This window comes from Tursiops truncatus, chromosome 20 (genome assembly GCF_011762595.2).
Source record: "Tursiops truncatus isolate mTurTru1 chromosome 20, mTurTru1.mat.Y, whole genome shotgun sequence".
Taxonomy (NCBI): Eukaryota; Metazoa; Chordata; class Mammalia; order Artiodactyla; family Delphinidae; genus Tursiops; species Tursiops truncatus.
In genome coordinates, this window is record NC_047053.1 from 49,391,898 (window position 1) to 49,407,062 (window position 15,165).

Below are 15,165 nucleotides of genomic sequence, written 5' to 3' on the forward strand. Positions count from 1 at the left end.
ATTTTTGTCTGCGTTGGGTCTTTTATTGCTGCACGCAGGCTTTCTCTAGTTGCAGTGAGCGGGGGCTACTCTTCGTTGTGGTGAGCGGGCTTCTCATTGTTGTGGCTTCTCTTGTACGGGCTCTAGGTGCGCGGGCTTCAGTAGTTGTGGCGCACGGGCTTAGTTGCTCCGTGGCATGTGGGACCTTCCCGGACCAAGGCTCGAACCCGTGTCCCCTGCACTGGCGGGAGGATTCTTAACCACCGTGTCACCATGGAAGCCCCAAAAGACCTTCACTACTCTCCTCTCTCCGAATATTTCTTATGCCCAAACTGGGTCATGGGTGAGAGCGAGCAATGGTCCTCGGCTGGGGCCACGTCCCACGGCTGCCCCAGATGACACCGGTTCCCACACGGAGCCGGTGGGTCCAGGCTCTACTGCACCTCTCGAAGACTAGTAATAAGATTTCAGTGTGGACTGCAAAACCACAAAACAAATGATAAGATCACAAGTCAAGCAACCAAAACTTGGAGGGTATCTGATTATACACGTGAACTCTGAGGACGGCATAAGACGACACAGGGAATTTCTTACACACAGTAGGACAACTCTCTCTCCCAACACATACAAAGTGAATTTGGATGACATCCGCCTCTGAAAAATAAAAAACACATTTATTTGAACAGCCAAGAAAAAAAATTGCAATTTATTAAGATTCAACAAAGCGTTGTACTTTTGAAAGCAACTTTCGGTGCATTTTCTTCAACAATCACATTCTATGAGGAAAAACATTAAAAGCCACAAACTTGTCTTTTAATCTCAGAGTTACAGACATCTTTAATTCAAAATAAAAGGTCCAAAGAAAAAAACCAAACCCACCCCAACAAAAAACAAAAACAGAGAGAATCTTTACTTCCATCCTCAATTTAAAAATATCAGTTTTCTACAACTCGATGCTAAATGCAGCATGGGAAGCTGTATGTCTGGGTGCACACGGGCACGCGCGCACGTATATTTGGTGTACATAACGCAGGGACGTGTACATCAAATATACAGAACGCATGTAATGGCAATGAGATGCACTTACTCTGAGGAAGGTCTGTTTAGCTAAATACACTACTGAACTTGAGAAAAAAGTCTTGAACCAGTTTGTGCATAGTTCATGATCCTCTATAAAACCAGCTTTTGTTGATCTGCAATTTTGCAGGAACTTTTTTTTTCTTTTCTTTTTTTTTGTTTTTTTTTTTTGTTTGTTTTGTTTTGATAAAACCATTAAAAAGCTAATTAAAAAAAATGTAATGCACAAGTTTCCTGATCAAGCAGGCAGGGAGCACATGTTCATATATTTTTTTAAACATACTCAAGGGTATGTTACTCCATTGTCTTTCTTTCTTGCAAAACAATCAAAACATTGATCATTTTTAAAACATAAAGCAATTTTTAATATATAAAGCACTCTTCGAACATCTATTTCCTTTGAGTCCATTATTTGGTACATACGTAACTGCTACACGTTAGAGATTAGGTATCTTTCTTCTTTGTGTTTTTTTTTTCCTCTTTTTTCTTTTTTTTCTTTATTTTTTGTTTGTTTTTTAATAACATCTTCAGTGCTAGGAGTTGGGTTACAAAATACATGAAATGGTGTGGAGCTGCCCCTCGGGAACCCTGGCTTTCCTGAGAGCGCATCCGCGTGTGCAAGACAGTGACCACAACTCGTCACCTGGACGAAGGGGACAGTCGACAGAGTCCACGACGGTGGCCGGAGGGGAAAACAACACTGTTCAATCCCAGAGCTCTGAAGTAGCGGATCTGCATTCTGAAAATAGGTTTCTTTACGACGGAAGTCTTTTTTTTTTTTCTTTTCTTTTTTTAAATTCCTTTTTAAAATTTTTTTATTTTAAAGTCTGAAGGAGAAAAAAAGGTCTGTAAACAGGTGGGAGCCCGCGCCTCGGGCTCCTCCGAAAGCAGTCACAACCCACGTCCAAGTGCTTGTCTCCGTTCCTCCCGCGGAACCATCCACCTCTACAAGTATCTATGGCCACAGTTCAACGAGAGTTGTTTTCTCTTTAACTTTATATTCCAAATGGAAAAATGGTGCAATACTCTGGTAATAATTTTCTTGCATTAGTCCACGATAAAAAGCTGCTAAAGGTAGGTATACATATTATTTCTCCAGAGATATACACTGTAATTTTTAAACGCAATAACAGAGTCCTTGAGTAAACATTTACACATGAATTGTCACCGGCCCTGTCCTATGAATTCTCTTTAATGTATAGGATTAGCTAAAGGAAGGGCAGGGACACTCAGTGCAAAGTTAGAAGCTAATAATAACAAACGTTTGACCAATGCGCCAAAAAAAAAAAAAAAGCACATACTGAATAAAAGGGAAAACCCACAGTTAAATCCCTCACACACTTAACACACACAGAAAGTGCGCACGCACACGCACGCACACACACACGTGCTTCTGTTTCAACACACACACACACATAGGCTGTGAACTTAGAAATTTTTCCTAGAGCCTGTTTCTGCGTACTGATGCCAACCTGGAAGTGTAGAATTAGACTTAGAAAGTGTTCACATTTCATTATTGGCCTGCTGGATTCAAGTATTTGCATGTTTGATATGTCTATTTTTTTTAACTTTTAAAAAATATTTTTTGGGATTAAAAAAAATGACATGAAAAAGTAATGAAACAAGGGTAATGTGCATAGGCGGCTCCGTGGGAACAGAGAACAGATCGCAGACCGCTCCTTCCGCTCGGCTCGCTGGTCTGGGCCGCCAGGACCGTGTCCCAGTGATGGACGCCAGCTCCCCCTGATTACGGGGTCCGCCTCTGGTAATGTGCATAATCGTCACAGGCTCGTCTTAAATAGGCTTTCTCGTCTCCCTCCCTCCCCTCCCCACCCCCTTGATAAAATAACCCTTTCCAGCCCACAATCTGAAAAGTGCCCTTCATGATAGAACTATTCTAAGCAGCTTTTATACTTAAAAAATCAAAATGACAACACACCATACAAACATAAGACGACACAAAATAAAAAGCTGTGAGAAGCATCCTGTCATTACACATGACACTGACCCAGCGCAGCCCGCACTGTCTTGGGAACAGTTCGCAAGGACTGCGGCCAAGGTTCGTCTTCAGTACTGGACAGAGGTACTTGAAAGGGCTGCCGGGCTGCTCGGGTCAAGCGGGGTCCTCAGCGACGCCCGGACTGGAAAGGGTCAGCGTTTCTTCCTAGTGCTGATGACTGCGGTGCCCACGCAGCCTCTCCGGGCTAGATGGACTCCCCACTGAGAAGGTCGCCAGGAAGCAGAGTGTTCAGCGGGGTGGGGCTTCCGATGACCCTGCCATCGTCGCTACTGGGGGGGCCCCACAGGCTGCTGGAGTACTGGGGGACCCCGCCCCACAGCAGGTCGCTGCTCCCTTTGCCTGCCAGGCACGGGGCGTTCCAGTGGCCAGTGTCGCTGCGCACCAGGCCGTGGGAGCTGCCCGAGGCGCCCAGCCGCGTCTGGCTGGTCCCAGCGCTGGGCTGCCAGCTGGAGGTGGGCGGCAGTGCTTGGCCTTGGGCTAAGAAACGGTTCACTTCTTCTTCGCCAGCAAACTCGGCCAAGATGGTAGTGTTTCCCAGAACACACCTAAAAGAGCAGGACAGCAACGAAAATAAGAGCTGGTTTTTTGAAAAGATACACAGAATTGACAAACCTTTAGCTAGACTAACCAAGAAAAAAAGAAGACACAAATAAAATCAGAAATGAAAGGGAGACATTACAACTGATAACACAGAAATACACAGGATGTGCCAACAAACTGGATAATCTAGAAGAAATGTTCAAATTTCTAGAAACATACGATTTACCAAAATTGAATCATCAATAGAAAATCTGAATGGACCAATAATGAGAAAGGAGGTTGAATCAATAATCAGCTGATTACTCCCAATACAGAAAAGCCCAGGACCACAGATGGTTTCAATGATGAATTCTATCAAACACTTAAAGGGGAATTAACATCAAATCTTCTCAAACTTTTCCAAAAAACTCAAGAGGAGGGAACACTCCCAAACTCATTTTATAAGGCCAATATTATCCTGACACTAAAGCCAGATAAGGACACTACAAACAAACAAACAAACAAAACAAAAAACAAGAAACAAAACCCCAAAAAACACACACAAAAAAAACAAACAAAAAACCCACAGACCAATATAAATGAATATAGATGTAAAAATTCTCAAAAAAGTAAAGATTCTCAACAAAGTACACGCCGGTTAAGTGGGACTTATCTCTGGGATTCAGGCAGGGGTGATGGTTCAACATATGTAAACCAATAAATGGGATACACCACATTAACAGAATGGAAGATCAAAATCATGTGATCATCTTAACGGGAGTAGAAATAGCATTTGACAAAATACCATGTCCTTTCAAAAAAAAAGAAACAAAAAAAACCCACCATGTCCTTTCATGATGAAGACTCCTCAACAAATAGGGTACAGAAAGAACAGGCCTCAACATAATAAAAACCATACATATACACAAAGCTAACATCATTTTCAATGGTAAGAGGTTGAAAGCTTTTCTTCTAAGGTCAGGAGCGAGACAAGGGTGCTCACTCTCACCTCTTTTATTTGATATAGTATTGGAAGTCTTAGCCAGAGCAATCAGGCAAGATAAAGAAACAAAAAGTATCCAAGCTGGAAGGGAAGAAGTAAAATTTATTTGCAGATGACATCATCTTACATAGAGATAACCCTAAAGACTCCATCAAACATCTGTTGGAAGTAATCAAAGAATTCGGTAAAATTGCAGAATATAAAATCAACACCCAGAGAGCAGTTGCATTTCTTTCTATACACTAACAATGAAATATCTGAAAAAGAAATAAAGAAAAAATCCAATTCACAATAGCATCAAAAACAATAAAATACTTAGGAATAAACTGAACCAAGGAAGTGAAAGATCTACACCACGGAAACTACCAGACTTTGATGAAAGAAATTGAAGAAGATACAAAAGGAAAGCCATCCTGTATTCATGGATTGAAAGAATTAAAAATACTTTAAAAATATCCATACAACCTAGAGCCATCTATAGATCCAATGCAATCCCTATCATATTCCAATGGCATTCTTCATAGAAATGTATAAACAATCCTAAAATGTGTATGGAACCACAAAAGGCCCCAAATAGCCAAAGCAATCCTGAGAAAGAACAAAGCTGGACGCATCAAACTTCCTGATTTCAAACAACACTACACAGCTACAGCAATCAAAACAGTATGGTACTGGCATAAAAACAGATACATAGACCAATGGAACAGAATAGAGAGTCCAGAAATAGATCCCCACATATACAGTCAACTAATATTTGACAAGGGCACCAAGGATACTCAATGGGGAAAGGACAGTCCCTTCGATAAATGGTGCTGGGAAAACTGGACGACCACATGCAAAAAAATGAAACTGGACCCCTACCGTACATCACTCACAAAAATTAACTTGAAATGGACTAAAGACTAAACATAAGACCTGAAACCATAAAACTCCTAGAAGCAAACATAGGGAAAAAACTCCTTGACACTGGTCTTTGCAACAAAATTTTGGATATGACAGCAAAAGCACAAGGAACAAAAGAAAAAAATCAACAAGTGGGACTACATCAAACTAAAAAGCTTCTGCACAGCAAAGGAAACCATCAACAAAACGAAAACACAACCTATAAAATGGGAAAAGTATTTGCAAACCATCTATCTGATATAGAGAATATCCTGTAGCTCAAATATATAGAGAACTCATATAACTCAATAACAAAAAAACCCCAAACAATCTGACTAAAAAATGGGCAAAGGAACTGAATAGACATCTTCCCAAAGAAGACACAGAAATGGCCAACAGACACATGGAAAGATGCTCAGCATCACTAATTATCAGGGAAATGCAAGTCAAAACCACAATGAGGCATCACCTCACACTAGTTAGACCGGCTATCATTAAGAAGACAAGAAATAACAAGTGTTGGTGAGGATCTGGAGAAAAGGAAATCCTCCTACACTGCTGGTGGGAATGTAAATTGGTTAGCCACTGTGGAAAAAGTATACAGGTTCCTCAAAAAATTCAGACTAGAACAACCATACGATCCAGCAAGCCCACTTCTGCGTATATATCCAAAGGAAATGAAAATAGGCTACTGAAGAGATAGATATCTGAACTCCCATGTTTACTGCAGCATTACTTAAATAGTCAAGATATGGAAACAACCTAATTGTCAACAAATCAGTGGATAAAGAAGATGTTTACACACACACACACACACACACACACACACAGATACAAACAGACACACTGGAATATTATTCAGCCATGAGAAAGAAGGAAATCCTGCAACAACATGGATTAATCCTGAGGGCCTTATGCTAAGTGAGATAAGTCAAAGATAAATACTGCATGATATCAATCATATACGGAATCTTTTAAAAAAGCCAAACTTGTTGAAACATTCGGGAGTAGAATGGTGGTTACCGGGGGCTGTGGGTGGGAAATGGGGAGAGGTTGGTCTCAGGGTACAAATTTCCAGTTAGAAGATGAGTGAGTTCTGGGGAGCTCATGTACAGCGCGGTGACTACAGTTAGCAATTCTGTATCCTTTACTTCAAAGTTGCTGAGACAGTAGATCTTAAACGTTCTCACCACAAAAAGGAAATAATAATCATGTGCCCTGATGTGGGTGTTAGCTCCCACGGTGGTAACCACATTGCAATATATAAATGTGTCAAATCAACACTACACTCTAAACTGACACGCTGTTGTATGTCAGTTACATCTCAGAACAAAAACTCAAAACAAACAAACAAAAAAAGCAGAACAGGGGTCATGTGAGCAGAGCAGCTGTGTGTCTTCCTGTGTTCGCCTCGTTGGCGTTCCCCCCTTTTTTTTTGCAATGGGAAAAGGGCAGCTGGAGGCTTCATGTCACAGGCCACCCAGAAATGGTCCTGCAGTTTACGTTTTAGTATAGCTATTTCCAAGGCCAGATTATGACCTTTTTTGCTCACCTTAGACTTCTAGCAGCTATGTTGTGTCGGTGTAGAGAGCACATTCTTGAGGAAGTGCATGAATGGACCATTAAACTTGGGCATCATTTAGGGTCAGTGCAATTTTATACCCTGGGCTAAAAATAGGAATGATTAACTTCTAGGGTCCACACCCCAAGTGATGTCGCTGAGTAGGTCTACTCACACATCTTATCAAAAGCATCCTTTAATCAGGGGAGAGGAGTTGGCTGCAGGGACCACTACGAGGCCCAGCAGTGGGTCTGAATGTGTCGTATGCCTGGAGACATCTTCTATGGACAGAGCATCTTCTATCACTGGGCTCTACATGTGCTCTCTTGGGGGACCATTTCCCTACTGGGTGCGGGGGAGGCCGAGCCACGGCACTTCAGCAGCAGAAGAAACCGACACGTCACAAGACACCTATTACGGGGTGAATTGTGTCCCCCCCAAATTCATATGTTGAAGCCCTAAGCCCCAAGACTGCACTGTGCCTGTATTTGGAAAGAGGTCTTTAAAGAGGGAATTAAGGTAATATGAGGTCAGGGGGGTGGCCCTAATTCACTTAGACTGGTGTCCTTAGAAGGAGAGGAAGTCAGGACGCAGACACACTCAGGCTGAGAGACTTGAGGACACAGGACTGGGCAGCTGAGTGCAAGCCGAGGAGAGAGGCCCCGGGGGCAGCCGACCCTGTCCACACCACATCGGACTTCCCGCCCGCCCGCGGTGCTCTGTGGCTGCGGCCCCAGGACCCACCCACAACGCCCAGCCCCCGCACCACCGGGCTGCAGCCAGGGCTGCGCAGGGCAGGGGAGGGACATACATGTGCAGGGACTTCTGGGCCTTGGCGGCTTCCTCCTTGGAGCTGTACCGGACCACGGCGTTGCCTTGGGTTAGGTTCAGGTGGAATGTGATGAGAGGCCCGTGCTGCAAGCACAGCGTCCGCAGGGTGGAGCCATCGATCTGATTAAGGAAGCAGAGGGGCGGGAACACGCGTCCTGGGGATTCTTCACTATACACGTTTATGAAATCCAGGTGCACGGTACCTTGGGAAGATGTCTGTCCTTGAAAGGGCTTACTATATGATTATGATATTAACCTTTTGCACCTTGTAACTTACTGTGTAATTTAAAATCTTGGACATTTCAGTTATAGTTTCTGAGTTGGGCTAACAGAAGAAGGAGAAAACCCTGCTTTGGTTCCGACCCCCTCTCTCCAGAGCACATCACACAGAGCCTCGCGGCCCCCGACCCTGGGAAAAGTGAGCGCAGGCCAAATGGTTCTGGAGCGGGTGCAGGTGAGCAATTCTGTTTATAAGGGGACACTCTTTCAGCCTCGGAAGAGTGAAAGGTGAACAATTCACCAGCAACATGGTTAAATGACCCATGCTGCCGGCGCTGCCTCTGGGCCATGAGTGAGGCCTCGGGTCACCGACAAGGCCCTCAGGCCTGGCGATGCCCCCACCGGGTGCCTGTACCTGGGGCGTGAGGTTGCGGAGAACGAGCCAGCTGCTTGTCCTTCCTGAGGTGTCAGTACTCCAGGCAGAACCTGTGCCCAGGGAAGAACCCGGTCAACAAGGCTGCGGTGAGTCAGACAGCTCTTCCCGATGCCCTCCCGTCTCACCACACGGACGCAGCACGGGCCGAACCTGTGCTCCAAGCCTTTCCCAACCCCCGGAAACCAACCCAGAGTCACAGTCCCTGCAGACCCCTGGGAGGCGGGTGTGGTGGCAGAGACTTGAGAACTGCCTGGAAGTTCTGGTCTCCTCCTCTGCCCCCCTCCCCCACAGCTTTATAATCAATGCTCTAAAATCCCACTTGCTAACAAAAATGAAGCAGACTTGCAGGGCTGGCTTCACTCTCGGCTTCTTAAATGCCCTGTGCACCCGGCTCGTCCCCGCAGTTGAGCAGGGGGCCGGGAGAAGCCTCCAGAACTGCAACTTAGGATGGGGTGGTGCGCTCACACTGGGAAGCGAGACCCTCGTGCTCGTTGATCGGGCCTCTCCAAGGGCCCAGTGCGGCCCCTCAGTGGGTGCCGAGACCGCCCGCCGGGACCTCCTGGCTCCGAACAAAGCTGTGTGTGCGAGCACCCAGGGCTGATGCTGAAACACAGGCAGCAGAGCCTGGGCCCAGATAATCCCCGAGGGTCTAGGGCGACTTGGCCCCTCCTAAGCCCTCCCAGGGTCCAGGAGTCCTTACAAAGGAGCTGCAGGACAAAATGATAGGCATCTTCCCTAAAGGACAAGCGGAGCAGGCACGGACACCCCCGTCCCAGCCACCCCGTTTGGACACGAGAACGGACGCGTACCCGAGGAGTAGGAGCTGGTCCAGCCGAGGGGACTGGCTCCCCAGGTGGAGGAAGGCTTGGGATTGGTTAACCCTGGAGGTGGCCTTGTGGGTGCAGTAGTGTTTCTGGGCACCTTCCACAGTTCATGAGACAGAGAGGCTTGTGTGTGAGAGGCAGGGCCAGAGGACCACGTCGATTTAATGTCTGACAGTTTACCTGGAAAGGCAGAGAAGTGGAGCATAGGCATTCCTGAGACAGAGAAGGAAAGTCACGGCAGCGCCTAGGGAATCACACCAGGCGCTCTGGCTCCAGAGGACTGCGTGACCGGAATGTAGCACCAAGTCAAGCTCCCACACGAGGACCACAGGCATCCTCTCTCTTGAATTTCTGCCCAGAGACACAGTCTGCTGGTGTCCGGTATAGATCTTGCCAGTATTTCTGATACTTAATTTGCTAAATGTGCCAGACACGCGCTTGCCACCCAGAAAAACTGCATTTTTGTAGTTCAGTGTTAAAGCTAAACTTAACAAATTCTGCTGGGACACATCTTATCTCATAACAAACTACTCAAGGTCAAGAGCTTTTGACGCCATTTCTTTAGGTGTCAGTCCCCTGTCAAAGCAACGCCCCCTCTGACATAACCCGCCTGAGCTCACGCTGACCAGCGTCATCTTTGCGGCTTTGAGACTCGCTCCCCATGCCTATAGAAACGGGTGTGGCCCAGGGCTGAGCAGTCTGGCATCTTGGCACCTTGGCCGGGGGAAGCCTGCTTTAAGGCTCTTGGGGAGAAAAACCAAAACCAGTAATGACCACCAGCTCCAGCCCCTCCTGTGCCCGGGGCACCTGCCACGCCTGCTTCAGCGGCCCAGCGCTGCGAGGACAGCAGGCAGAGTGGTCACTGTCACCATGCTCCTTGGGCAGCAGGGCAGCACCCAGGCCGGCACAAGCCCCGTGTGGAGCGCCTCTGCCACCCTGGCGGCCAGGGTCCACTGCAGCTTCACAACAACAAATGCTAATCTGAGCAAAGGCGTCACTGATCAGAAAAAACAAAACGCCATAAAAAACTGCCTGAGATATGGGAAGACGGTTTTGTTTGCCCATCTCTTTAGCCAAATGATTGGGAAGCACTAAAGGCCTAATGCATCCCCTTTGTAAACATCAGAGGGAATAAACATTAGAAGGAATAGACATAATCCAGCAGCTCTTTTTCTCTCTTTAAATAAGACGCTAAAGTACATCAAAACGACTTTCTCCCCTAGGCACTGGTATAAAAGGAATTCCTACAGCATTCTTACATGGATTTAAACAAAGGCTGGTGGAATGCAGAAACATATTTGAAGAAATGTATAAACAATAAACCCTCTTTACTTAAGTTCCACCTCTTTTTATAAACCTGTACTGTACACATTCTGTTTGTGTGTGTGTCCATTATCTCTATCCTTGTCTTAAAACTTCCAGATAACAATTCCTTTGAAGATACTATGACAAACAATTCTCAATTCTCCTTTCAGCCTAAAAGAAATTTCTAACTTGAAAGACTCGTAAGGTCTACACTGAGAGAGGAACAACCCAGGCCCTGCACTGATCCCAGAGACGGCAGTGAAGCACGGGGCTGCTGTGGCCTCCTAGCCCCTGGTGGCCAATGCAAGTTAACAGCGGGTCCCCAGAGGTGGCCGCCTTCACGTCTTTAAGCCTCCTATACCCCTGGTCTCATGGCTACGGCGGGAAGGGAGGAGAGGGGAAAGCAGCTGTGTCACATCCTGCCCTGGGGAGTTTACATAATCCCCGGATCTTCGTGACAGCCCACGGAGGAGGTGTCACCATTCCCACTCCACGGGGGTGGGGGGTGGGTGGGAGCAGTGGTGCCCGAGGCCCCACGGCTGCTCAGCAAAGCTCAGGCCTGCTCTCCATCACACCACATGGCCTCCCAGCTCAGGGAGGAGCAGACAGACCACCAGGAAAAGCCAGGCCATCCGTTTTGTTTGCGGAAAGAGAGAAAAGGCTACCTGCAAGTCGAGAGGCCAGGTGCGTACCTGCAATACTAGGAGCGGGCACAAGGCTGCTGAGAGAGCGACTGTAGCCGGAGGCAGCGAGCGGCCAGGCACTCGAGGAAGGCAGTGTGGCACTCTGAGATGACGGTGGGGAGGACCCTGCAGAACCAAACGCGGCACTAAGAAAGGTGAGCACGGGCCTGCGGGGTGAGCCGCTCAGCTTGGGCCTGAGAGTCCTAACAGCCAAGAACCAATGTCCTCCTAGGCTGCCGTTTGAGCAAATGGTGGAAAATGAGAGCGTGACGCGGCCAAGACCATGGGGAGGAGAGGAAGACACGGGCACACCGCCGCCTCTGGGGGCCCGGGGCCCTGGGAGAGGCCGGGGCGGGGTGCGGGAAACCAGGCAGCAGGAGGGAAGAGAACGACCACCGAGTGTTTACAACAACACGTCCAAGTTCGGAAGGATCCCACGGTTTCCCCTTCCAAGTAAGATAAAAATAAAAACACGGGGCCAGCTCCACCTTTTCACACCTCCAGCAAGATCCATAGAGCTGTAAACAAAACTCCAAGCTTTCTGTTACAGATTTTGCCATAAAAAGACCAGCGCTTTTCTTAACTCGAAAGGTCTCACGTATCCCATCTCCCCCATTCGTATTCTCTTTTGAATACGGGAATAATGAGGAGAAATGTGTGCTAGTAACTGTGTCACTGTGAGCTATCGTGTCCCCAGAACTGCGGTTCCCTCTGTTAAGGACCCTGTTCCTGCTCCTGGGAGGGGGGCTGACGGGGTGTGGCCCCCGGAGCACCCCTGCTGGTGCTGTTTCCATGTCACCCCATCCGTTTTCTGAGGAAAGCAGGAAGCCAGGGAAGAGGGAGGATGAAGCCGTGGTGACTTGTGGGTTAAAGCAGGATGGATCAGAGCTCTTCTGACTTGGCAAGTTACTCGGCCAGAGTGTGGAAGCTGGCCGGGGGAGGGGACAGGCGCACACAACAGTCTGGCTGTCAGGTTTACTACCGTGAACGGAATCTCACAAGACACGGGCCCCTGACGCAGGGCCCCAGCCGGGATGGCACTGAACAACGTCGGGAGTACCCTTCACTGGGACTACCAGGCGTGTGGCACCTCCCAGACTTGTGCGGTCTACAACCTGCACAGCTGTTTACAGCTGCTCTGCTGTAACTGACCTCCTTAGAATATGGCATGAGAGCGGATGAACATTAAAATTCATTTGTAATCTGCAGGTCTTCAATTTTGAAAGATGTCAGCTTTACTGACAACCTAATCGTAGTTCCTGAACCCTCTGCTTCCATCTACCAACAAAATGCAATCAACCCAAGATCCCAAATTATAGACTATTTAACCCTACGTGGCATTTCTTTTATAATTAACAGTAGGATACTTAGATTTTAACAGTGTTCTAGTTTTGACATTTTTAGTTTAATAGTGGAAACTGTCCCATAAAATTCTGGTTAATTTTCCTTTTCGTATCAATTTGTCAGGAGATGGCACAGCTGCATTTTACCATTCTGGTTGCTATTCACCTCATAAAGGTTAAAACTATAAATAACATCCAAACAAATACTGGGCTAATTTAAATTTTTAATATCAAATCAGAACTTAACACCAATGACAATAAATAAAAACAAAAATGCAAATAAAAACCCAACACCTAGTATACTCAGTAAAAAAAAAAATTCCATTATGAAAGTACGTAAAATAAATAAGCCAACAACAAGAGGCCAGTGGCATTTCTCACTCTTTTCCTTCTAGGGCACATTTTCTCCATTTTTTTCTCTGTATTTTATTTATTTGTTTATTTGTTTATTTTATTTTTGGCTGCGTTGGGTCTTCGTTGCTGCACGCAGGCTTTCTCTAGCTGTGGCGAGCAGGGGCTACTCTTCATTGTGGTGCGTGGGCTTCTCATTGCGGTGGTTTCTCTCGTTGCGGAGCACGGGCTCCAGGCGCGTGGGCTTCAGTAGTTGCGGCGCGTGGGCTCAGTAGTTGTGGCTTGCGGGCTCTAGAGCGCAGGCTCAGCAGTTGTGGTGCACGGGCTTAGCTGCTCCGCGGCATGTGGGATCTTCCCGGACCAGGGCTCGAATCCGTGTCCCCTGCATTGGCAGGCGGATTCCTAACCACTGTGCCACCAGGGAAGTCCCTTCTCTGTATTTCAGATCAAGCTGGTCACTCAAAAATACGACAGGCTTTTGTGGCTGGGCCCTGAGCAAGGTCAGCCCCTGGGGCGCCTGAAGGTCCTCGAGTGTTGGGTGCGGCACGTGGGCCCTGGAGAGGGGCGGTCAGCGAGGTCTGGCCTTTGCAGTTTACTTCTGGCCCTGCGGCTGTGGTGCCTTTTGTAAATAAGTTCTACATAAAGATCCGTTCATCCCGCCCCTTCTCTCAGATAAACAAACCAGGAGGTGGGGGAGCCAGGGCTTTCCGGGGCGAGGCCTGGTCACGGGGTGGAGGAGGCGCTGTCCCAGGGCTCCAGCCCCAGGAGGTCACACAGGGCCATGTGAGGCTGCAGGGAGCTCTCTCTGTCCTACAGCTGAGGTCCCGTTTCAGCCAACATCTCTGAGGCTGAGCTTCCCTCTGCCCTGACGTTCGTCTCATCTGCTCAGCTCTGCCCTCGCAACTCCCCTGCCCCTCCAGGACGCCTGTGTCGCATCACGGCACACGCATGCGAAGGCGGAGGTGGCCCACAATGCCCCAGGTGCCAGGGACCACGGGCTGACCATCAGGCACCAGTTGGGAAGCTCTGCTCTGTGCCGAGCAGCCTCGACTCTTTCCAAGGTCTTCTACTGCCCTGATCGGCATGGCTCACCCACCCTCCACAACCTCGAACACGCTGACCCACCCGGCTGCCCGGCTCAACCCTGCGGCCACACGCAGGGTGCCGAGGGGCGACGGCCAAGTCTCACCTCTGGCTGTGCCACCCCCCGGTCCCCACCACCTCAAACAGGCTCCACGTCCCACAGCCTCTCGTCCCCCGTGCCACTCATCCGTCCCTGACCTTGGGGTGGCCTGCAATGTCCCTGCTCTGAGATGCAGCCGCCTCGCGACACGAGGAATGCACGGCACTAAATGGGAAGGTGATCTGTGTTTATGGCGCCTTTCTACCCGAACCACAGGCACGCAGAATCCTGTCACTTGAAAGAACCACTGATAAGAACAGCCTCTCCCCCACAGGCCATATTTAGGTAGGAAACCTAAATTAATGTTTTGGGAAATATGCGAGTGGCCTTATTAGCGCTGAGCCTCTCTGGTAAGCTGGCTATTCTTTCCCATTATTAGAATTACGAGGATAAAACTCCATCAGCAACGGCACTTACAGAGCGTCTTCATTTGCAGGCCTTAAGGAAAGGCAAGTTACTGCCCTTCTCGACACTGCATTTGAAATCTCTGTTTATGTTCTGTAACCTTGCAGCTCAGCTCATCACTTGCTCTGACTGGATCCCGAAGTCTGAAGAGGGTGTGCCAGACCTTACAGCATCGGGAGCTTGTGCCAGGAAGCAAGTCCTGGGGAAAGATCTGAGGCTTTTTACCAGACTCTTTGAGGAAAGGAAAAATTGGCTGACATGGATGAGTAAAGGGTCAGTTCACTTCTAGCTCAAAGAATTTCAAGTGGAAACCTTTTTCTTAAAAAGCATGATGGTTAATATTGTTATTTTATAACACAATGTTTATAAAAAACGATGTGTTAATAAATCCAGCAGAGACACTGAACCCAAATCAATTTCCATTTCCCCGTAAGCACTATGTTGCATCACACGGCAAGAGAAGGTTCCCATCGGACGTGCCTTGCACGCCCCAGCCTCACCACCCACACCCTCCCGCTGCCCTGGAGCGCCTGCACGGAGACCA

General features: G+C 47.8%; 1 protein-coding gene across 12 annotated transcripts in view; it reads right to left on the reverse strand.

Moving 5' to 3' along the window:
- Positions 1 to 634: 634 nt before the first annotated feature.
- TNRC6C (trinucleotide repeat containing adaptor 6C) overlaps positions 635 to 15,165 on the reverse strand; it is a 129,532-nt gene continuing 115,001 nt past the window's right edge. For 7 of the 12 annotated variants that reach the window (XM_073798070.1, XM_073798068.1, XM_019938798.3 and 4 more), the window contains 5 exons: positions 11,349 to 11,465; positions 9,337 to 9,531; positions 8,507 to 8,577; positions 7,853 to 7,992; positions 635 to 3,621 (listed from right to left, as the gene is read on the reverse strand). In XM_073798070.1, coding sequence (XP_073654171.1) covers positions 3,261 to 3,621; positions 7,853 to 7,992; positions 8,507 to 8,577; positions 9,337 to 9,531; positions 11,349 to 11,465 — 884 coding nt within the window. In that variant the 3' untranslated portion in view covers positions 635 to 3,260. Of the gene's footprint in view, positions 3,622 to 7,852; positions 7,993 to 8,506; positions 8,578 to 9,336; positions 9,532 to 11,348; positions 11,466 to 12,888; positions 13,653 to 15,165 lie in introns of those variants that run through there. The other 5 variants (XM_073798069.1, XM_033848580.2, XM_073798072.1 and 2 more) reach the window with 4 other exon arrangements.